Here is a 21,847-nt window from a genome sequence, read left to right on the forward strand (position 1 = left end):
GTTCAGCCAGTATTCCAATCACTTTTCTGCACCCATAGCTTAGTCGACAAGGTGAACTATATGATTGCGTCACGCCCACTTCTAATGTCAGTCTGACCTAGATGGGTGGAACAATCTACTTCAACGCACTGGATGGAACGAATTGGCAATTGATTCAAGCCCTTGAAGCAGGACTAGGGGAGTCTGAGTCTAATAATTCTACTGCTAAGATATCCTACAATGATCGCCTTTTAGTGCGATTCCATAACTCTATTTTTGAGGTTGTTTTGGTGGCGCCGTGGGCGCATGGCGGTAGAGCACGGTAAATCGTGTTACCTCCATCATACGTCCTTGCTTATATCGGGTACGATGATTCTCTCAGTGCTATCACTGTCCTTCAATGGGTGTTCTGTCGAAGTTACAAAGAATTGAGTCGAAACTTGGATACTGGAGTCGTCTTTGTTTTGAGACGGTTTCGCCTCATGATTATCCAGACTTCCCAATGCGTAACTCTTGTTTTGACCCCGAGACAATCTCAGCCAACTCAAAACTCCACTCTTAGATTTTGATTTTTCGCTGCTTCCGGACAAAGACAACATGCAGGACATGTGTCGAACAAGGAAAGGCTTCAATGTGGCCATTGACGCACAAATCACCCCTACATTCAATTCGACCACAGAGAAAATACAGGCCGAGGCTTGGTAAAATGTAAAATCCGGATTGCTGATGTAATTGTACACATAAATAATCCTAACGATGGAGGCGATGATGACCCTAGATTTCCCACTTGATCAGTCAATATTGTAGCGGAATAGGTTATGTTTGCAAATTTACCCCGATCCGAGCGTGAACACTAGGCTTAGAAGAACTTTTTGCTTCAGGCGTAGCTGAAGACAGTGTAACATTGGAAGCGGTAATAGGATGATGAAGAAATCCGTGAGAATATTGACTGCAACCAATTAGAACAATTTGGTTTAGTGTGCAGAATGATGACTTACTGATGGCCATAAAAAGATTGAGGTCTTTCAAACACTTCCCTGCCGTATTGATTTGGGGATTGCAAGGTCCAACGACAACAATAGTAATGGAAAGAGTGTAGCCAAACGTCAAGAGTGCAAGCGCATAAATTGCGATTCGCATCCAAGCCTGAGTGCCTATCCGATAATACAGGAAGAGCAAAGAGAACTTTGTGAGTGCTGGTGTCCAGGCGTAGATAATGCATATTCCAACCAACATTTGCTGATATCCCATCATCTTATCGAGCGTGACATTCCAGCCGTGGTGGCCGAATCCAAATCGAAATGCTATCCTGTCAGTTTTCATTCACTGTGCACAAAAGGGGAGATCATACCGAAGATACATACACCGAGCCAGGCAATGCATCCCAGCCAACTGCAGATAAGGAACAAATCATCGAAACTTGGATTCCGACTAATGACGGTGCGTGTTTATAATCGAAGGCCTAGAAATAACGCGGAAGCTGCTGTGAGTGCGCTATATGAAACCAATATCTGTTGCTGAAGAGCCGATCTTCCGCCACTAAAGTCTGGTATCACGCCTTCAGGCGGAGGCAATATGCCCTGCATCAGTGAAAAGCGTCCAAAGGGATTTCGAAAAGTCCAGAGGGTTTCGGGTCAGCAGCGACCCGTTCCGGTTCGCATGTACTTGGATGGAATAAAGTCAGGTCAGATTAAGTAAGTATGTATCTAATGTGCGATCTACTTATCAAAATATGAATGCTGGTATCTCCACTGTTTTCTCTTGGGCGTAGGAGGCCTCGATTCGGGTTATGCATGGGTGTAGCCCCACTTACAAATATCCGACAAGTCACAGAGTGTAAGGTGCTGCAGCAGTTTAGCTCGTGTTTGCATGGGTGCTTTGTACCATGCAACATGCATGACCTCCTGAACCAGACAGCTGAGGTGTTTTTAGTTTACTCGGTTAGCGATTTTCAATCTTTGAGGGCTCTGCAAACCAATGCGGACACGAAAATCTGTAAGGTCTGGAGAAGATCCTATATGGAATTTTCTTTATAGGTCGAACACCAATTACATGCTACGTGCGGATGTAGTATTGATGACAGGAAGAGCCTCGCATCCCTTACACGGAAGTCATGCAATTGTCCTAGCGTAGGATTCCTGATGTGCCGAATAAGTCTCCGAAGTACCGCCAAATGGACGGATGCTTAACTAGCCGCCACCCGCTACCAATAGGCATGAAAGCCGCGATGTCAGAACCTTCTCTAGTTATGCCGGTCATTTCTATCTTCGGATTCGTGAGACTGGTCTTAGCAGTTGCAGTCTACGTAGCGTATAGGTACATGAGAGCAAGGCGCGCGGCATCAAGGACCGAGGAACCCAGAACGGCGTGCCTGAAGATGAGTGAAGGGGCCGTGCAAAGGGGCAAGCGGTTGCGAGCCATGCTAGCTGAATACCCCATGGTTCGATAGGAACTTTTGGCTATCCGTGAGGAGAATGCGGAGTACATGGTTCCAGGGGCGGCGATTCGACCCTGGTCAACTTGGGCTCGAAAAATGACTATCACTACTTAATAGCCCATATTACCTAGCATAACACAAATATTTATTTCTCCCCACATCGACGAGGTCATTTCAGCACACGATCTCAAGATGGAAATCTCTTCGAGGGCTTTGACTGCGCTTTGTCCTCTCTTATCAATTGGTTTTCACGAATTGGTTTTGAGGCGCGCGGAGGTCGATCACCTTGTTCTCCCAGGAGTTGTTTTTTCGAGTCTCTTCTTCTTACTACTCACTTTCTCTCAGGGTATCGGCCCAACTGTTGTTTTATATATAGCCTTTTGGGGCACTCTCTCTCTTTATGGATCTTGTTATACCGCGCATTCTGGCATCCGCTCAGACATTTCCCGGGACCATTCGGTGCAAAATTGTCCAAATTGTGGACTATTAAACAGGCTTGGGATTCAAGATGGCACTGGCATCGCGTACAACAGCATCTCCAAAAGCAATATGGTGATTATGTGAGAACAGGTATGCGATATGTTTCTGATAGTGTTGGCAATACGGTTGTCTTTGATTATTCATTCCGACGATTTGTCTGTTAGACTAGCGGCTGATCAGCGATGGTAATAGGCCCTCGAGAAATCTCAATTTACGACCCAAGCGCCATACAACCACTTCTCGGTTTTTCTTCCTCAACAACCAAGGGACCTTTCTACAATGTTATGGAAAAGTCTCTTCATCTGAACCGAGACAAAGTTTTCCACCGCCAGCGGCGCAGGGTTTGGGATAATGGCATGAAAGAGTGTAAGTTCTGTACTCAGCATAGATGATGCTCTTCGCTGACAATTTTAGCGCTTGCTACCTTTTCTCCGCTCGTTGAGGAGTTTACAGAAAAGCTGCTTGCTCAACTACATAAACAGAATGGTGAACCGATTGAATTGCTACGCTATTGCAGCTACTATAGTTATGACGTTATGTCAAAACTTGCGTTTGGCGACTCAATGGGATTTGTGGAAGGCAAACAAAGTGAAGTAGCGGCAAGCATTCTCAACACTTTCAATAGCAGCCTGTCTGTTATGGGCCTCATGTACCATATGCCATGGTATGTATCTCACTATGAACTCCAACAACTATCAAAATCATGTATTGCATCCTGGACTGAACTTTCCATTTAGGCTCATGAACACACTGGGTGTGGTCACTTCGATTGCCGGGCCGATGAAAGAATGGCAAGACTGGAGCGTGTCACAGATGAAACAGCGCATAGCCGTAATCATCCCACCAAGTCCTCTACATCTATGCCAATACTAAGAAATAACAGCGGAAAGACGGAAAGGCCGATTTTGTAGGACATCTTATCAAGAACACCCCTGAAAATACAGCTGGACTAGAACTACTATACGGCGAATCTCGACTCATCATCAGTGCCGGCAGCGAAACTACCTCTTCGGCGTTGACGTTTACATTGATGCAACTAGCTACGAACCCCAAATACGTGGATGCGATACGGAAGGAGTTTCGTGACTGCGTATCTTTCAACTGCAATCGGCCACTTCCAACGCTAGACGCAGTAATACAAGAGTCAATGCGTTTATGGCCATCGATCTTCTTTGCACCTCAGCGTGTCACCCCACCATCTGGATTACACATCAATTCTCATTTTATTCCTGGAAACACAATTGTCCAAATGCCGCCTTTCGCTACCTTCCGCGATTCAAGAAACTTTGTAAAACCGGATGAATTTGTGCCTGAACGATGGACATCGCAACCCGAATTGGTGCTCAATAAGAATGCGTTTATTCCATTCAGCACAGGACCATACAACTGCGTTGGTAAAACACTGGCTAATATGGAACTACGGAGTGTCATCGCAAGAGTGGTGAATGAGTTTGATCTTCGTCTTCCCGACGGATTCGTAGCAGAACAGTATTGGGACGGTATCAAAGATCAGTTTACAGCAGGGCCTCCTGCAGAACAGAGACTTTCTTTTGTTAAATGCGAGAGCTGATCTGAGTCAGCGTTAGCTAATGTCGTCGCAATTGTACTTCCTCTCTTAAACACTAGAAGCTATCAAATGGGAGACCAGCACTATTAGCTATTACCGAATATACATCATTAGCCCAGAATACCTGATATGTGATACACTGTGATATCAAATAACCAATGTTGAGCACAAGAGCTAGTCTTCACAGGTAAGAGGCAGATTTCCAGAGATAAGGTTGTGACAAAGGCACATCAGATCTTGCTACTACGCGTAGCCACACTTTCCATTTTCGGTTCCTTGGTTTCTAAAAACAGATTCATTAAGATGAAACCACTGACAGTATACTTACTTACTCAGCACCTCAACAACTCCCCGGCAGCTGATAGCCCGACCAATACGGCTCCGTAACCACCTCCGCCCCATTTCTCGATAACACCTAACCTTCCACAACGCCATCCCAGTCAACCCGCTATTTTCCCTTTTGAACCATCTCAACACTTTTCTCCAGCGCATACTTTACTGTAAATCATGCAATTCAATGAAGTGATTGAATCCCAACTGATAGAGCTCTGTACTCTTTGATTCTATATCACTCGCACCGCCATCTTCCGCCCTGCGTACGTCCTCGCTAACCAGTCCTCCATCGCTTGTTCAAGCGAACGCGTTTAAGCTCAGGGTGAATGGAAGGACGCGTTTTCTGCCATAATAGAATTTTGTCACGTGGATTGGTTTCTATAAGATAGAGACTAGCCAGGTAAGATAAAACGTCATAGAACTTCCGTGCAGATGATGAGACGCGTATATCCTCACTCCATGGCGTGCGGCGGGCCGCTCAATAGGTGGGTGCTGTATTTGAGAAGAGAAGCAGTGGGCAGATCTTTCCAGCTTCCATTTGTCCTGATGCTGGAGCAAAATGTTGGTGTTAGGTTATGCTTAGTCCTGACGCGATACACGCAGTAGGTAAAGGTGGGCTTTGAGTATTGGTTGAGGAACCTGTGCACGAAGCTATTCAAGGGTAGGCTCTTAGCATTAACGCCGATCATAATGTTGAGTAGACCCTGTCTAGTGTTCTGCGGCTGATATAGAGTTTTGGCGTGGACAGTGTCTAACCGATGCCTAAAAGCCTCGAGAGTGTATGGAAATATGATCAACGGTTCTGTGCACTATTGTTCTTCATCGCAACTATCCTCTTTAACAGCCAGAACTTTACTTTGGTCTATCATACGAACAAAGCCATCAAGAATCATCTTAAGAGCGAGCCACATCTGCCGACTATTCATAGTAATATCAGTATCATGAATAAACGTGTGGTGCATATCCGTACTCTCCTCTTGATCCAAGATCAGCCCAAGTGGATGAATAGCACCCAGAGCCCCGTTCGCCCTGTAAAGAGTGACAAAGCGTCGCTTATTCGAATCGTCTCCACCTTCAACATAACTCACATTCTGCCAAAGTCTTTCGGGGGAGCACAAACAGGCCAAGTGCCGATGGAAGACGTGACGCTTGGTGACCGGCTCCATTGCAAATCCATGCCAAGAAGTGTATCACCACCATAGCATTCCCACCATGTCGGTTTATCGCGGGTGTCCCATGTGAAAGGATGGTGAAGCAAATACATACCTAATGTGTTCTACCCAGTAGGTCAATAGTAAGGCGATCTTTGGTTTACCGACGTATTAGCGAAGGTTAGCTGAAGAATGCCATTCACCTTGCTAGCGCATGTCACACAAAAGGCACCTGTAAGGCTAGCCTTATATACAGCAGCAGACGTCTTCTCCGTTTAGCAGGGTACATATTGGGACTTCTCTCTCGTATTCAACGTTTGGCATAAACATACCATTCTGCCGACTCTATCAATTCAATCTTGGCTTGCTCCACATGTCTGTGTAATACTTTTGTAACTTTTTTTTTTACTTTTCGTTGATCAACGTGGGTATATCAAAAATCTACATATCGGTACACGACACAAAAATACTGAAACAGGGGCCATTATCATCTTCCCACAGCCTGAATCATCTCAGGTGCTTTCTTGGCACTGGCTGCCTTTTTCGCCTCCATAATCTCCAGTCTACTAAGTCCCATACTACTCAGATACTCGTTGAAACTACCGAGGATCCGCTCCAATCCTTCCCGAAGACATTCCCTGACCTCATCAACCTCAGGTACCTTTCTCCTCTCTGATTCTGGTTTGGCAAGTGTTTCGATATCGCTTGGGTGTATCGGAACTGTCTCCATGTATTCGTCGATCTTGTTAAGTGCTGTGGTAAGCACGCGTACCACGGCCGGAATACCTTCGTGGAAACGGCCGAGAGAATCTTCGCTGAGAGAGGACACGGCCAGATTCGCAAGGGAAGTAACGGCGTTGCAAATCAACGAAATACGAGAGTATGGCGCCCCAAGAACGACAATGCTTGCTGTACGTTGAACGGATTGTCTGAAAAGGGCACCAACCGAGGACGACACAAACTTGTTATAATACGTTGCGAAGAGCGACTCTGCCTCTTTGGCACCTTCTTGCGCCTTGCTCAGCCCCTTGTTGATAGCTTCGCGGCTGTACGCTTTTTGGGCGTTACCAGGAGCGCTGTGAGATTTTGCGAGATCCGCTGTTGCTGATTCGAAATGCTCCAATCTGGAATTTGGCTTTGGTGGCGGTGCTGCAATCGCTTTATCGTCCTTGAGCGGCTGCGAGATCCGTGGTACCAGGTTGACAGGTGCCGCCGACTGCTCCTTGCCGTCTCCAACGACCGGGTTATAAGCAGGATCAAGACCAACGTTTAAGCGTTCGGTGAGGAACTTCAATTCTCCAAGACACAAGTCTGTAACTTGCTCGTGGGTGGGCGCCTTTTTGCGATTCATCTCACTGTATAACGTCTTACGGCGGTCGGGGAAAGCGTCTGTAATGAGAGCAAGCTCCCAGAAAGCGATGGCCTAGATTCAGTCAGTCATGATCATGAACATGCGTCGCCTCTCCATACCTTGACAGTGTCCTTCTTTGACTTGAGCCCGTTCAGTAGTGAGCCATTCGGGTCTTTTGAGTCGTTCGTAATGGGATTGTCATTCTTCAGCGGCTCCTGGGCAATGTATACGTCAAAAGTCTTGTTGACAAACTCCCACAGTAGGACCAGAAGCGTTCCCTCGGTAATGAACATGAGACACAGGGGCAAGAAAGGAGCCAGGCCGGTGGGAGTGGAGGTCTTGGAAAGGCTCCAAAGATAGCGACCGAGGCTGTAGTAATAACTCCAGACCAGGTTGCGCGTGATTGAGAAGTAGAAAAGAAATCCAACAAAAGCGATGATCGCAGCCAGCGAGGTTGACTTGGTTGCCATGCCTTTGAATTCCTTGATGAGGACATGTCTAGGCTTGGGTGCTCGTCGTGCTGGTACAGCGTCGCCACGATCCTTCTTGGGCTTCATTGCCGGCACATCAATCCTGTCGTAGTCCCTCCACAGGTGAACACCGGACTGCGCAGCTGCGAGGAGGTAGAAAGAGTAGCGCAGATAGAGCGGTCTCTCGTTCAGCCTGAACCGCTCGTGCATGCGCCCAGCCTCGATGAACGCGAGCCTGTCCTTGGGGCCCCTTGACCAGATATATGTTTCGACAAACATCATAGCGGAAAAGGCATAGGCGATCAGAGTAACGATAGTGGACAGGCGGAAGAAGTACTTTGTGAAGGTCTGGGCCTGGGTAGGCGTCTGGCGGGGGCCGACGTGCCATTGGGAAACGCGAAGAACGTAGACGGAAAGCGCGGAGAGGAATAGCAGGAGCGTTCGGATGCCTGTGAGTCCTAGTGGGAAAAATGACCACAGAGCTGTATGCGAATTAGTATCTGGGCTTATACTTCGTTGTGTTTATCATACGGTTAGCCCATTCGCCCATCCAACACGCGATCGCGTAGCAGAGCAACAAGGTGTATTTGCTCGCCCTATTGAATCTGCGGTGGAGAGCTGGTGTCAGGTAGTCTCTGTACGGGCGCACTTGAGTGCCCAGCTGTGCGAGCGCCATGGCTGCGGTGAGTCGCGGCTGGAGAGAATGTATGAGTGAGGAAACAGCTATAGCATAGCAAGAAATAAAGAAACGGCGTCGTGCCAGTGGAAAACGTGGAGGGGGGCAGCAAAAGTGGTTGCGCGCAGGGCGTTGCAGCGATACAAAGACGCCCAAGTTTCCGTCAAACAAACATGGGTCGGCGGAGCTACAAGTTGCTGCATGTTTGCTTACATAACAGCGGACCCGCCCGTGCCATGTGCGCCCTTGGCCGCGGCTCGTCGTCATCGTCGCAGGAACCGTCCGAGCGAGCAGAGCAGACCAATCCAACCCCCCAGGCACCGACAATTGCATCCCCATATCACTCGACCGCAGTAACTTTGACAGTCGCTGGGCTCTAGACACCTCTTACATCACTGTTTAACCGAGCCATCGTGTGCTCCCTTTGTTCAACACCATCATGTCATTCCAGCGCTCCAGTGCCCTCGAATCACAGCCTACAACATGGCGCCGTGAAGACGACGCAGCCTACGCTGATGACCCCGAGTTCCGCGACTTTGCCGACAAGCTCTCCGACGATCTTTTTGCCCTCACCCGCAATGTCGCCCGCCTGTCGCAAGAGACGGCCAAGCTAGGAACCAAGCACGAGACCGCCCGTGTGCGCGAGCGCGTCAAGACAACCGTCGAGGAGACATCAGACAAGTTCAAAGAGCTCGGCGAGAGCCTCAAGAAGATCACCACATGGCCAGATGTCGGGGTACGTAGATACCGGGGCCTCCCCCCTCATGCAAAAACACAAGCACCGTTTTAGCTAACCGATAAATAAACAGCCCTCGCAGAAATTCACCCAGTCAAAGCTACAGCGCGAATTCAAAGCCTCCCTCACCGAATTTCAACAACTACAGAAGCAGGCGCTGGAAAAGGAAAAGCAGTCCGCACAAGCCGCTCGCACCGCCCTGCAAGACGCAACCTCGCCAAGCGAAGAGCGGGGAGACTACGGCCAGCACCAGCTGCAGGAGCAGGAGCAGCTACGCCTCGCGAACCAGGACGAGGTCGACTTCCAGGAATCCCTCATCATCGAGCGCGAGTCCGAGATCCGCAATATCGAGCAGTCGGTCGGCGAGCTCAACGAGCTGTTTCGTGATGTCGCTCACATGGTGCATGAGCAAGGGGCCCAGCTCGATATCATCGAGGAGAATGTTGAGACGACGCACGATGCGTCGCGAGGCGCGCATATAAACCTTAAGCAGGCTAGCAACTACCAGAAGAGTGCTAGGAGCAAGGCGTGCATTTTGTTGCTTATCCTGGCCATTGTCTTGGTCATCATTATCCTTGCTGTCGTCTTGGACTAGATGACAACAACGAGCATCTGTGTAAATGGTCTTTCTTTTTTCTTTGACTCTTGTTTTCAAGGCGTTGAATGGTATACTCGGGGAGGGGATTCTGATACCATGGCGTAACGCATTGTTTGCAGATATCCTTGCCTGGAGAGGGTTGCGTATTCATGAGTCATACAGTTTAACCCACCTAATTCATGCGATGCTCTTACCGATTTCACGTCTTCTTTTTATCTATAGTCTCACAACAGGAACAAGCTCAGTATTAGCTGGGGTGGATGACATGGTGCTCAAGATCATACTATGCTCTGTATTCTCAGGCCTCTTTACCAGGCGTCAAAACTCTAACCGCTTTTGACAGGCTCGCCCTTCTCGTCAATCAGACTCTCCTCAGTCTTGACTGGCCCCTCACCAACACCGGTCAAGATAACCCGGCTGACACCTTCCTCTAGCAATGCAATAGCAGGTCCTGCCTCGGACTTGACCTTCTCAAGAGCTTCTGCGTTGGCTTGGACAGCCTGTCCCCTCTGGCCCTGCCATCCATCCTTCTCGTTGAGAATAGTCTTGAAGAGACCCGCTACCTCCTTCTCGTTCTCCTCAAGGTAGTACACAACAGCGTTTGGACCCGCGTCAAAAGTGTATGCCGCAATGATCTTGCCTGCCGCTGCGTTGATGCTCTCAACAATCTTGATAGCAGCGCGGGAAACGTCATTGAGGTAGAAGATGGGTGGGAATGTGTCGAGGCAGGTAGCGTGGAAAGAGTTGCTGTCCATCATGGTGACCTTGCCGAATGCCTCGAAGTCCTTGTTCTGGATAGCGTCCTGCATTTCCCCCATGCGCCTGGGTACTGTCTCGCTGGCTCTCGACTGGAAGAGACTCGAAGTTGCGACTGTGGTTTGCATACCAGTGGTGCTCGATACACCCTTCTTTGCTGCACTGACGACCAGAACGACGGCACGCATGTTTGGCCAGTGGCTTGCAGGTGCGACCTGGAAAGCTACGCTGTCACTGCCATCTACGGCAGAACCTTGCTCCCAGCCTACATATCCGCCGAAGAGCGATCGGCACGCCGAACCCGAGCCTTGACGAGCGATGCGGGAGAGTTCTGTGGGCGAAGCTGGAAGCTCGTATAGGTTTGCAATTGCACGGACAAGTGCTGCAAAACCAGCAGCTGAACTGGCCAGTCCAGCAGCGGTGGGGAAGTTGTTCTCGGAAACGATACGGAGGGGGAGATCGGCCAATTTGGGCAGGCTAGAGTCCTTCGCTTCGAGTTCTTTCCTCAACGCCCTCAGTTCCCTGAAGCATGCTTGGGTTCTGGCACCAGAAACATCTTGAGACTGGCCATTGAGAAGAAGGGTGTCTTCTTTCGGGTAGCTCGAGGAGCAAGAGGCCGTGGTGTGGGTGCGGAGGTCGGACTGCGCAAGGGTCACGCTAAGGGAAGAGTTGGTGGGGAGATTTAGCTTTGGGTCACGCTTTCCCCAGTACTTGATTACTGCGATGTTGACGGGGGCAGTCGTGCTGGCACGGTGGATGTCAGACATTTTGAGAATATGTATTCAAATCAGTGCCAATAGACGGGGGAATTGGGGGGAGTCGAGGCTGAGAAAGTCGGAGGACGTGGTAACGTTGTTATTTATATGCAGGGTCTAAGTAGGGTAGGGCCTAGCAAGCGGGGACCGAAGAGGCGCCAAGGGGGAGTCGGAAGAATGCCGCTTTGGGGCTGCACGATAACTGAGCTGTCCATACATAAAGGGTAATGAGAGCATGTTTACCAACCAATGCTGATCCTGGCGGACGTGGCAGAAAAGTCCATCCAACCTTGGCGTTTAATACTGAATAATAGACGCAAGAGTCTGACATGTGACCTATAGGAGGTAACCCGTCTTTTTGTAATATATCAAGATATTTTGACCAATCGTATCCAAATATGCTGAGCCTACCTTTCGTTGGAGAGGCATGCCCTTATTGTCTGAAATCCCTGCGGCGTACAACGCTAAATACAATCGCGCTCATCTTCGCTGACCGAAAAGTTGTACATGGCTGCGCAGGAACCAACGACAGGGCCAGCCAATCACAGCGAATCGACTTCCGCAGAGTCCGTGCGTAACATTTCTCCAACTATTGCCGTCACCATGCCTAACATGCTGGATTTCCATTCCACATAGCCCACCACCACCACAATGTCCTCCAAAGACGATCCCGCAGCAGCCTGTCCCGTCGATCACAAGACTCGCGAGGCATGGCTTGCTCAGGCCCGCGCCCAAAACGCCAATGTGCCACCAAATCCCCACCACACACCCATCCCCACGCCCGCCGCCCCGCCAGCAACACCCCTACGACCACAATCACAATCGGCCGTCCAGCAATCCTGTGATTCCTCGTCACTCGATCAATCCACATCCTCCCCGCCTCCAACAAGCACCGGCATCCTCTCCCAAATCCGACTCGGCACCGACCGCGAAGTCAGCACCATCCCACGCGCCCTCCCAGACACTCCCTCGCAAACCCCCGCCAACAACGAGCGCGACACAGGCGCCGACAAGACGACAGGAAATTGGATTTACCCTTCTGAGCAAATGTTCTTCGATGCCATGCGCCGCAAAGCCTACGATCCCTCCGCTCCTGACATGCGCACCATAGTCCCCATCCACAACGCCGTCAACGAGCGCGCCTGGCACGAAATAAAGCGTTGGGAAGCAGGCCGCGGCTCCGAAGCCTGCGGCGGCCCCAAACTCGCTTCTTTCTCCGGTCTCAGCACTAGTCTGACGCCCAGGGCTCGCTGGAAGAGTCTGATGGGGTACCAGCCCCCGTTTGATCGCCATGACTGGGTTGTTGATCGCTGCGGCACGAAGATTGAGTATGTGATTGATTTTTATGCGGGGAGGGATGAGGGGAAGGTGGGGAAGGCGTTGAATTTTTATCTAGATGTTAGGCCCAAGTTGAATACTTGGGAGGGGGTTAAGACGAGAGTTATGAGGTTTTGGGGTTTCTAAGGACATGTATCCAAGGGTATATATATTGAATGTGGTAGGTTTGGGGTTGGTTGGTTGTTGTTTACGAAGGGAATTCGATATGTGGTAACGAAATAACTGTACTATAGCCACTTGTACAATATCAATGAGACGATACTTATTTCTATTTTCTTTTCTTCTTACAATCTTGGGTAGTAAAAAAAAAAGAGAAGATGGAGAATTGAAAACATCCTGGTCGCAAGTCCGAGCAGCAGACCTCCATTTTGGTGACGAGAAGAAGAACATGAATCGCTGCGTCAGGAAAGAAACCACCCGCACCGCTTTATCAGCAAAACGCCCCCTGCCCTCAACCCCTATGCGCCATGCGTGTGCATCTGAAGAAGTATTTTCTTGCCCCAAACCCTCCCTATTCGAACCAAGATATTAAAGAAAAAGTCGCTCATATCAAAATCTTCAATCCAACAGCTTCAGAAAAGAATAGCATAGTCCATAGTATGCCTAGGAAAAAACGGATACAATCATAAGGTACCTTCACGCCCCGTAAACATCTATCCCCAGCTTCTTCAGCTTATTACAATTCTTCAACTCCATATTCCTCGCCTTATTCATAGCCTCCGTATCGACCGAGAACCAGCCTTGGGCTTCCTCCATAAGTTGCCTCTGCTTGTATTTCTCCGACTGACACCTTGTGTTTGTGATATGGACGTACTGCTGCTCGGCCACCTCATCGAGCTTGCGCCATTTTTTAGGAGTGTATTCGTGGACGTCCTTGGGGTTGACGTAGTAGTCGATTTTTATGCGAGAGGAGACGCGCTTGAGTGTGTTGGGCGTGCGAGGGGTTTCGAAGACGAGGTTGGGGCCTGCGGATGTGGAGGAAGAAGAGGAGAAGAAGGAGGAGAGGAGGGGAAGGACGAAGAGGAAGAGTAGGGGCAGGAGGTTCGCAAAAGCGGAGGAGAGGTTTTGTTGGCCTTCGGAGCCGGGAGGCGCGGCGGTGCCGGGGCGTCTGCGTGGGTGGCCGCCGCCAAATTGGTGGACGCGGATTCCTGGGCCGCCGCCGAGGTTGAAGACGAAGCCTGGACCGGTGTCCATGCCGCCTGCGTTACATGTTAGTTTACGGCGTCTTTTTGGAGTGTGATACCACTGCCAAGCACAGCGTCTCCGAGAGTACTGAACATACCGAAAGGCCCTCCGAAAGCGCCGCCGAAGAATTGTCTAAACAATTCCTCTGGTGTCATCTCCTCCTCAAAGCCGGCCGGTCCTCTCCTTGCAAATCCATTTCCAAACGGACTCGGGCCTCCGCCACCGCTCGCCCCCGCCGCAGCCCGCGGATCGAACCTTGCGTCGGGATCCAATCCAAACTGGTCGTACTTCTTCTTCTTATCCGGATCACTCAGCACCTGAAATGCTTTGCTGACCAACTTGAAGGCCTCGTCTGCACCGTCGTATCCATTCTTGTCCGGATGCGTAAGTAATGAGAGCTTGCGGTATGCCTTCTTAATGTCCGAGTCTGAACAGGTGGCTTTTACTTCCTCAAGCCCAAGGATCTTGTAGTAAGCGGTTGGCGCGCATTGCTTGATACGTATTACAGCGGCTTTTTGTTCTACGGTGAAGGCTCGACCGGCGCTGCCGTCATGGTGTTCCCGCGATTTGGCGTCGGAGCCAGAGGTTTTGCCTGACATGTTGGCCGGAGGGCTGTTGTTGTGTGGGGTATGCGAGTGCTTTTGTGGACGGGGGAGATTAAGCCGCCGTGTGGGCAGCGGTGTTAGTGGAAAGCCTATGCGCCAGCAATAGACGTCTGGCTGATGTGATACTAGAATTCAGCGTGTGTATCTGGGTGCGGGAAACGAGTGGTGCGGAAGCGGCGGTGCGGTGTTGTGGTTCGAGTCGTGGGTTAAAGCCGCTATCTGTTATTGAAGTTCGCGAGACCCGACGAGGCCAGTTGACCGAATCTAGGCTGGCACGGGCTGACGGCCCACTTCCTGACCTAACGTCATTGAACTTCACCAATTCCTCGACCCTGGTCTCTTTGCGCAACCATTTCTTCAAGAATCACACGCCTCTCTATACACACAATCTTTCCATTGCTGCTCCCCAGTTAAGTTGGCAGCATCTACAATGTCTCAACCACCCAAGCAGTCTGTGCTTCAATCCCTCCGCAATTGGGGAGGTACGTTTGTCATGCCTCTTTCCTGTTTCCAACACTCACGTGCTTCACTCTACGCATCGGCATTGGGATATATACGAATCAAAATGGCTGACTCTTTATAGAAAATTCTGTACCACCTACGCTATTGGCTACGCTCATCACAGCCCAACATGCTCGACCCTTCCAAGTTTTCCCTATGATGTTCCCACCAGTCTTGCTGTTCTCATCATATCTAAATCTGAGCAACTACAAGACAGACTCGGCTGGTATCACCGCCGCATGGAGTGGGCTGTACGCTTTGCTTGCTATGCGGAGGAGTCAGGTATTTTCAATTGTGCCACGGGTGGAGGGCTCACTCGCCACCCAGGCAATTCAATGCTCCCAAAGCTAACAAAAAACCAGGGTATCAGAAACAAGTTTACTGTACGGGGCGTGGTGAGAGGAGCATCATTGGCTCTTTGCGCGGTCAATGTCGTAGGCTGTGGTTTGGCGTACACATTCGGCAAGCGTGAAAAGGAGGATAAAGAGTGAACCCAAACGAGTGGTAATGAGTGTAACATACTGTATCCATTAGACCGTCATGACCTAAAAACTACACATCAGTATCGAATAAGACATGTATTATTAAGCAATCTACCCTGCAAGACGCCTTCGCTATGCTGAACAATCGACGTCGTCTACAAGACACGAAACGACTACCATGCATCACCCCATCCTTCTTCTTCCTCCTCATTCGCCTTTGGCACCTCCTTCTTGACCTCTTTCTTTGGTGCTACAACAACCTTCCGCGTTGCCGATCCTGTTGTGCTTGACCTTCCTCCAATCACAGGTCTTGATGTCTTGGCGGCTGGTGTAGTAGATTTGGCGAGACCTTTGGGTAGGGTGTTCTTGATGGGTTTCTTGGCATTCGATTGTGCTGCTAACCATCCCGCAAAGTCAGGCTCGCCCTTGTCATCAAACGCTGTTGTAGATGTTGGCTTTGATACTGCTGGTGTGCCCCATGGATCATCTTCCTCCTTCGGTTTGTCGTCTTCGTCAACAAAGCCGCCCCAATCATTGTTGAAGTCTTCTGCCTCATCATCGAAGTCGGTGGCTGGATCCGGTGACGCAATGGTGGGTATGGATGCGGTACTCTTGGCGCTGTGAAGCGTCATTCCAGGTTTGCTTGCTAGCGGAACTGGTGGTTGAGTTGTGACAGCCGGAACAGAAGAGGGCCTCTGATCAGAGGCTCCATTAGTCCCTGAGCCAGCTTGCATCTGTCCGCTTGTTGTTGCCAGCTTATTTGTGAAACTCGAGATGGCCCAGCCAGCCCACGAAGTGTCGTTGGCTGGGGTCCCCATACGCGGCGAAGATCCTCCAACAGTTGGAAGTCCTGGCGATGGCAATACAGTTTCAGGCATGGTGGCAGCAAACTTGCGGATACGTACAATATACACATCAACGGATTTTTGAGCTTGGTCGCGGACAAGTTTCTCTTTATCCACGAGCGATGGACACATGATCGGGAGAAGTTGCTTCGCACAGTCTTCCTCGCTAAAAAGATCCGCGGTCGCAGCCAATGCCAGGAGGGCTGCATTTCGTGCATGTAGGAACGGGTCGCGTAGTGCACGTGAGAAGGCGGCGGAGAGAACTTTAGCTCGACTCTGACCAGGCATTAGCATGCTATCACTCCAAGCACATCACATGAAGACCTACACTTGCGCCCAGGTTTCGCGCAATCTTGCCTAGACAAATCGTAGTGTTCGTCCGGATACCGGGTTGTTCGTCGTTTGCAGTCTTTGCCAAATAACGGAGAAGCTCGCCATTGATGATTCGGTCTGAAAGCTTAGGCACTACCGTAAGAACGGCCTTTACTGTCTGTTCTCTAACCACAGGGGCGACATCTGAGAAGCCAGTAACCTTTTGAAAGTCAGAAGAAACGCAAAGATGATCTTTACGCAACTCACCATTTGGGGAAAAATCTTGTCGCTGACGAGTTTTTGTGGGAGATGATCAATCATCAGCGGTAGGTTGTCCAGGAGGCACACACGAATGCCTCGGTCAGGGTTGGCAAACAACCGTACCACGACCGGCGTAATTTGGGCCTCATATTCTTCGTCTGACAGCTTCTGCCCTATCTGCATCACTGTACCAAATACTTTGGCACCTCCGCCCCCAAATTCCACTGACTTGAGCAGTTCGGGGAGTACCTTCATCTTGAAGAAATCAGCAGGGAAGTCGTCTGCGACGGCGTCCAGCTTCCTGGTATGAATTAGCATCCTCAGCCAAAGTGCTATCACAGGAACACCAACCCAAGCAACTCATTTCGCTCGTCCTCAGCTTTCAGACCGAGATTCTCGATATCATCCGTGACCTGGATCAGCGGTGTTTGGAAAAATCCTCCAACACGCTTTCCCTGATCCAAGAATTGACTTATGCTCATACGTGCTTTGGGGTTGGGATTAAGAAGGCGCTTGTAGGATTGGTGCATGCTTGGAGGGATGCTCTTCATTTGCCCCAGTTGGTCGCTGCTGTTGTAGTTGCCGGTGAAGACTTCGAAGATCAATATACCAAAGTTGTATGCATCCAGAGCATGCGTTGGGTTTTGCTTGACAACTTCCCACCCTCCTTTGGAAACTTCTGGCGCCATGTATCGTGCTGCATCAGGGATGAGACTGCCATAGGTGGGTATGATGGAATCATCCTCCTTCACAGAGCTCAGCGCATCAAAGCCACCCAGCTTCCACTCGCCACTTTCACTGAAGAAGATGGAGGCTGGACGGACGCAGCCGTGTATGGATGCAGCGTCGGCATTTACGAACTTGAGCGTTTTTGCGACGTTGTGCAGTCCCCATTTGGTAGTTTCCTCAGTCAGACTCCTTCTCTTTACATGCCAGCTGAGTGGGCTGAGTCGCTCTGTGGCGATGTATATGTATGTGTCGGTCTCGACGGTATCGAGAACTTTGACTACCCCTGGGTGGCGCAGGGTTCGTAACTTTCGGAGCGCATTGCGGGCGAGAGGCAGGCGAGACTTGTTTGCCGTGATGTCAAAGGAAAAGATGCTGCACTTGGAGCCGTCGTCCTAGCCCCCAGTTGTCAACAGCCGTTCGCGTGTGTGTTTGTGTGCAGATGTCTGGGCCATACTCGCTTTGTGCCATTGTGCAGCGTCCAGATGGAGTCGTTCAAGTCGACACGATCGCCAAATGTGTAGCCAAACGCTGGGCCCTTTGAAATTGCAGAGGCAACGGCAGACTTGAGAAAGTCCATGGTTACTGCGTGCGGCTAGGCGTGGCCCCCCTTGCGCTGCAAATAAAACAAAGAGCGTAAGTGTTTGTCTCCGTGACACCACGGGCAAACACATGCGCCCAAAGGCCAGATGGATGCGCGCATGCCCCACCCGCGCGCCATTGGATTGGGCGGGGGTTCTGCCCAGTCGTCACGTGATGACGCGCTGCAACCATTCATCTTTACGACAGCGATGTCCCTGGCTGCCTTTGCTTCTCTGCTCGCCTCGCGCTAGCCCACTGCCACATTCCGAGTCGCGTCTGCTTGGCCACATTCACGTCACTCCGCTTGCATTTCATTCTATTCTATCCTTCTTCCACCCATGTTGTGCCCAACTTTGCATTCGATCCAAGGCGCGCCTCATCAGACTCAGCCCTATTGCTGTAGCACAGGTAAGCTAAGCCCCACTACCAACCGACGCGTATATCACATGCGTGATGACCACTGGTAAAAGGTTAGATCGCCGAACCATTGTGACGGTTTGCCTTGTGGCTGCTTGCCTGCAGTGCAACCGAAGGAGGAGCCTCCAATGGGGCGAAGTGCTGCTTTACATAAAACTGAAAAGACCTGACGCATTCTCCACTCCCCCGTGTTCCACACCCTTCTTGCCTGGTGATAGAAAGCTAACCCGCATGCACTGTGCTAGGTTCATTCTTTCATAGTTTTCAACGCTTCAGATGAGATACGCCAACGACGAACGACGACTATCATATATTAGCACGGACAGCAACTTATCCCAACATGACCGACCCAGCGTGGGTGCTCGGGATCCTCTGTCAACCCCCAGTGCTATCCCAAGTCGAAGGCAAACTTCTCGGCTAAGTGAAATATCACCACCCCCGCTCAAGCGTAAGCGCACAGCCTGCGACGAGCCACAGGTGAGACGAGATTCCTCAAGCTTGACAAGCCTCAGTGCGCCCAAGGATAGGTATTGTGCATCAGATTGTTGTATCAAGGCTCGACTAAGTCGTCCTCATAGCTTGCATGGACTGTCTGCCTCCTCCACAGGTGCGCAAAGTAACCGTGAGCATCTTTCCAGACAGTCACAAAGTTTGCACTCTTTACAAGCAGCTCCTCGCTATTATGCGCCTAGAGAACAAAGCCGCAATGTCTCCTTGATGCAAAAAGCCCGCGGTCTGTCAAAAGCGCCGTCAAAGCCCGAGTCCTCCTTCAAACCCACTTGCCGAGTATGCGACAAGACTACAGCCACAAGCTACAACCCGATTATCGCTTGTCCAGGATGTACCAGAACATATCATGACAGTTGTCGAAGACCTTCACTGACCCAAGGCGTTGACCCGTAAGTTATCTGAGGTTTGTGCGTTGAACAAAGACTGACAACATCAGGCAACACTGGAGGTGTTCAACATGCTTAAGTGACACTAAAAACCCTGCTAAGCCCTTAGTGACTTCGAAGTCGGTCTCAGTTAGATACTCTGTAGTAAGAGAGATCTTTAAGCCGTGGAGCGCACGATTTACAACTGCAAACTCGTCTAGATTACCTGAAGAGACCACCGCTAGTGACCATGTCGATGCTCGGAATTTCCGTGCTAGTTCTCTAAGCGCAAGGAGTTTAGAAAGCTTATATAGACCTAAGGATGTCTTTGAGCCATCTCCCCAACCTGAGTCCTGTGTCCTTTCAAACAATCTAAGAACACCTATGCACCGTTTGGGTCAGCCTGACAATCTTAATTCACCATCTCAGGGGCAAAGCGTTGAGGCTCAAGTCAACCTCACAGCTATCAATTCTTCAAGACAACTAGAGATACCTGAGACCCCTGATATCGCTACTCGCCACAGCATACCACTCACAACGAGTAGCACGGATTTGGCCAAGTTCGATTTTTCAACGGCTGTAACTACTCGAGCAGATGAGATCAAAACCTCCTCTTGGTTTTATTCACATCGGCCGACGCTCGAGTCGAAGATAGAGAAAATCAATGATCATGCAACGCCTTATACGCTTCCTGCATCATCCGACAACCTAGAGCCGAGTAACTCCACGGAGTCAATCTCTGCTTCTAACGATGTAGAAAGAGGAACCGTACTTCAAGCCATCGCAACACACGGAACAAACATCATCTACAATACCTCCTTCCAGTCACCGCGCAACGGGCAGCAGTGCGAAAATGATTATCGAGAGTTACCTGGCGCATCAGAGACAACGCAAATGGGTGATCCACCAGCAATTGTACCACCTGTTTCCCACGTGGTACATGAGGCTCAGACCCACGTTTCTCGACAACCCCCTTCTACTGGTGACGCAGTCTTGTGTGAATTGCTTTCTGTGCAGCGGGAGTCGGGAAACGTGAATCTAGAGGGCTCTCCTAATGGTATAAGCCCATCCATGTCTCCCCAAATTTCCTTCTGTTCGGATCTGGATGACACATATTCACCCGTGTGTCAGAAGCGCCATACAAATCAAGAGCTAGCTAGGATAGCCCTGGTTTGTGCAGATGGAGCAAGTATGACGGCCTCGGAGATTGTTGATTGGCTAGTCCAAAAGTTCCATTACCTTCAAAAGGGGCAGGCTACGTGGGAAAAAAGTCTCAAGGCGGTTCTTTCACGCAAAGAGTTTCGTAGCGACAAGGCGAGTGGGTTGCATGGGGCCCGTCTGGCGTATAGCTTTGCCAACGCAGCTTGTAAAGCTCGATACGAAGAGGAATATCGAGACTATATCATTCAATACTCGCAAGAACATGATCAAAAACATACTGCCGGGCCTGTTGACGTGGTCAAAAATAACCAGGGAAATGTATCCAACAGTGCAGCATGTCCTCGGTCTTCTGCAATCACATCGACAATACCGGATTCCAGCTTCATTCCATCACCAGCTACCACCGCTTCCAACGGTGACTTACCGCCCGGCCTTTTCAAGTTATCCGACTCATCCAATCTAAATGATATTGCTGAGTATGCTTCTGGAATCAAGCGCGAGACAAGTTTTCATCACGTCTACCCTCGTAACACTCAGCCTCCAATCGAGATGATGACTGCTGAGGAAAAGACCATGAAAGTGGCAGAGATCCAGGCAAGACCTTCTCGCAAGGCGTTGTTCGATTCAAACCAACGCCTAGCGCACGTTCGAAGGTACAGGCGGCTGGACATTCATGATGAAAGCGATGGAGCATGGAAGACTCAATCTTCGGAAGCAGAGGGGTACCCCGCAAAAAATGAAGCCGTCACAAGGGACCGTGATGAACCCCGGTCGCTACGTGAAGTCTTCAATCTCCCGGTCCATGCGGTGCCAATGAACGATGGGGTCGAGTTGGCTTTCCGGGATGGAACTTTAGTGAGTCAGCCAAAGCGTGACGCTTGTAGATCGATATGTTAATGAGCTAAACAGGTCAACGGTCAACTGCCACGACCACGCCATGTATACAGGGTGGGGAAGAGACTTGGAGCCGGACTTACCGTCAATTGATTTATCACATACACCAATGTCGGCCTCAGCAGAGGTTCTGGACTTTCTGTCTTGGCTCAGTTTACAACATTATACCCGATTGATCTCCAATCAAGTGATTCATCTTGAAGTAACAAAAACAAAAACAACAAGCTGCACAACATGTTGGTGGTGACGTGCACAACGTGTCGACTATTGAAACTATTGCCGAACTAAAAATGTCGGCTGAGAAGTGGACATGTGGGCTGGTTCGTGATTTAAAGTTGGGTGGTGATGACAGGCCCTGGCGTGGCGCCATAACC

General features: G+C 50.1%; 14 protein-coding genes across 14 annotated transcripts; 8 read left to right on the forward strand and 6 right to left on the reverse strand.

The window, feature by feature from the left end:
• Positions 1–320: 320 nt before the first annotated feature.
• On the reverse strand, positions 321–1,565 carry COCVIDRAFT_36032 (hypothetical protein; the record flags this gene model as incomplete). Its single annotated transcript, XM_014703246.1, has 5 exons — positions 321–753; positions 814–928; positions 978–1,283; positions 1,331–1,410; positions 1,453–1,565. The coding sequence occupies 5 exons, from the start codon at positions 1,563–1,565 to the stop codon at positions 321–323; spliced, it is 1,047 nt and encodes a 348-aa protein (XP_014558732.1).
• A 1,513-nt stretch (positions 1,566–3,078) lies between these two features.
• Positions 3,079–4,466, forward strand: COCVIDRAFT_36033 (hypothetical protein; the record flags this gene model as incomplete). Its single annotated transcript, XM_014703247.1, has 4 exons — positions 3,079–3,262; positions 3,311–3,560; positions 3,634–3,727; positions 3,780–4,466. The coding sequence occupies 4 exons, from the start codon at positions 3,079–3,081 to the stop codon at positions 4,464–4,466; spliced, it is 1,215 nt and encodes a 404-aa protein (XP_014558733.1).
• Positions 4,467–5,605: 1,139 nt separating this feature from the next.
• Positions 5,606–6,060, reverse strand: COCVIDRAFT_14303 (hypothetical protein; the record flags this gene model as incomplete). The annotated part of the gene is made up of 2 exons (XM_014703143.1): positions 5,606–5,825; positions 5,885–6,060. The coding sequence occupies 2 exons, from the start codon at positions 6,058–6,060 to the stop codon at positions 5,606–5,608; spliced, it is 396 nt and encodes a 131-aa protein (XP_014558629.1).
• Positions 6,061–6,434: 374 nt separating this feature from the next.
• COCVIDRAFT_14304 (hypothetical protein) lies at positions 6,435–8,444 on the reverse strand (the record flags this gene model as incomplete). The annotated part of the gene is made up of 3 exons (XM_014703144.1): positions 6,435–7,370; positions 7,418–8,250; positions 8,300–8,444. The coding sequence occupies 3 exons, from the start codon at positions 8,442–8,444 to the stop codon at positions 6,435–6,437; spliced, it is 1,914 nt and encodes a 637-aa protein (XP_014558630.1).
• A 439-nt stretch (positions 8,445–8,883) lies between these two features.
• COCVIDRAFT_36035 (hypothetical protein) lies at positions 8,884–9,775 on the forward strand (the record flags this gene model as incomplete). Its single annotated transcript, XM_014703248.1, has 2 exons — positions 8,884–9,180; positions 9,254–9,775. 2 exons carry the CDS (start codon positions 8,884–8,886, stop codon positions 9,773–9,775), a joined length of 819 nt encoding a protein of 272 aa, XP_014558734.1.
• Positions 9,776–10,104: 329 nt separating this feature from the next.
• On the reverse strand, positions 10,105–11,301 carry COCVIDRAFT_93866 (hypothetical protein; the record flags this gene model as incomplete). The annotated part of the gene is made up of 1 exon (XM_014703249.1): positions 10,105–11,301. The coding sequence occupies one exon, from the start codon at positions 11,299–11,301 to the stop codon at positions 10,105–10,107; it is 1,197 nt and encodes a 398-aa protein (XP_014558735.1).
• A 639-nt stretch (positions 11,302–11,940) lies between these two features.
• Positions 11,941–12,753, forward strand: COCVIDRAFT_93673 (hypothetical protein; the record flags this gene model as incomplete). Its single annotated transcript, XM_014703250.1, has 1 exon — positions 11,941–12,753. The coding sequence occupies one exon, from the start codon at positions 11,941–11,943 to the stop codon at positions 12,751–12,753; it is 813 nt and encodes a 270-aa protein (XP_014558736.1).
• Positions 12,754–13,094: 341 nt separating this feature from the next.
• Positions 13,095–13,256, forward strand: COCVIDRAFT_93817 (hypothetical protein; the record flags this gene model as incomplete). The annotated part of the gene is made up of 1 exon (XM_014703251.1): positions 13,095–13,256. The coding sequence occupies one exon, from the start codon at positions 13,095–13,097 to the stop codon at positions 13,254–13,256; it is 162 nt and encodes a 53-aa protein (XP_014558737.1).
• Positions 13,257–13,263: 7 nt separating this feature from the next.
• Positions 13,264–14,411, reverse strand: COCVIDRAFT_93832 (hypothetical protein; the record flags this gene model as incomplete). Its single annotated transcript, XM_014703252.1, has 2 exons — positions 13,264–13,826; positions 13,910–14,411. 2 exons carry the CDS (start codon positions 14,409–14,411, stop codon positions 13,264–13,266), a joined length of 1,065 nt encoding a protein of 354 aa, XP_014558738.1.
• A 436-nt stretch (positions 14,412–14,847) lies between these two features.
• COCVIDRAFT_24932 (hypothetical protein) lies at positions 14,848–15,409 on the forward strand (the record flags this gene model as incomplete). Its single annotated transcript, XM_014703174.1, has 3 exons — positions 14,848–14,899; positions 15,001–15,200; positions 15,281–15,409. The coding sequence occupies 3 exons, from the start codon at positions 14,848–14,850 to the stop codon at positions 15,407–15,409; spliced, it is 381 nt and encodes a 126-aa protein (XP_014558660.1).
• Positions 15,410–15,573: 164 nt separating this feature from the next.
• COCVIDRAFT_93700 (hypothetical protein) lies at positions 15,574–18,124 on the reverse strand (the record flags this gene model as incomplete). Its single annotated transcript, XM_014703253.1, has 5 exons — positions 15,574–16,521; positions 16,574–16,777; positions 16,825–17,119; positions 17,170–17,939; positions 18,002–18,124. The coding sequence occupies 5 exons, from the start codon at positions 18,122–18,124 to the stop codon at positions 15,574–15,576; spliced, it is 2,340 nt and encodes a 779-aa protein (XP_014558739.1).
• Positions 18,125–18,579: 455 nt separating this feature from the next.
• COCVIDRAFT_93725 (hypothetical protein) lies at positions 18,580–18,804 on the forward strand (the record flags this gene model as incomplete). The annotated part of the gene is made up of 1 exon (XM_014703254.1): positions 18,580–18,804. The coding sequence occupies one exon, from the start codon at positions 18,580–18,582 to the stop codon at positions 18,802–18,804; it is 225 nt and encodes a 74-aa protein (XP_014558740.1).
• Positions 18,805–19,260: 456 nt separating this feature from the next.
• Positions 19,261–19,446, forward strand: COCVIDRAFT_93876 (hypothetical protein; the record flags this gene model as incomplete). Its single annotated transcript, XM_014703255.1, has 1 exon — positions 19,261–19,446. One exon carries the CDS (start codon positions 19,261–19,263, stop codon positions 19,444–19,446), a length of 186 nt encoding a protein of 61 aa, XP_014558741.1.
• A 356-nt stretch (positions 19,447–19,802) lies between these two features.
• On the forward strand, positions 19,803–21,566 carry COCVIDRAFT_24934 (hypothetical protein; the record flags this gene model as incomplete). Its single annotated transcript, XM_014703175.1, has 2 exons — positions 19,803–21,434; positions 21,489–21,566. The coding sequence occupies 2 exons, from the start codon at positions 19,803–19,805 to the stop codon at positions 21,564–21,566; spliced, it is 1,710 nt and encodes a 569-aa protein (XP_014558661.1).
• Between the last annotated feature and the right edge of the window lie 281 nt (positions 21,567–21,847).

Source organism: Bipolaris victoriae, assembly GCF_000527765.1.
Source record: "Bipolaris victoriae FI3 unplaced genomic scaffold scaffold_24, whole genome shotgun sequence".
NCBI classification, from domain to species: Eukaryota; Fungi; Ascomycota; class Dothideomycetes; order Pleosporales; family Pleosporaceae; genus Bipolaris; species Bipolaris victoriae.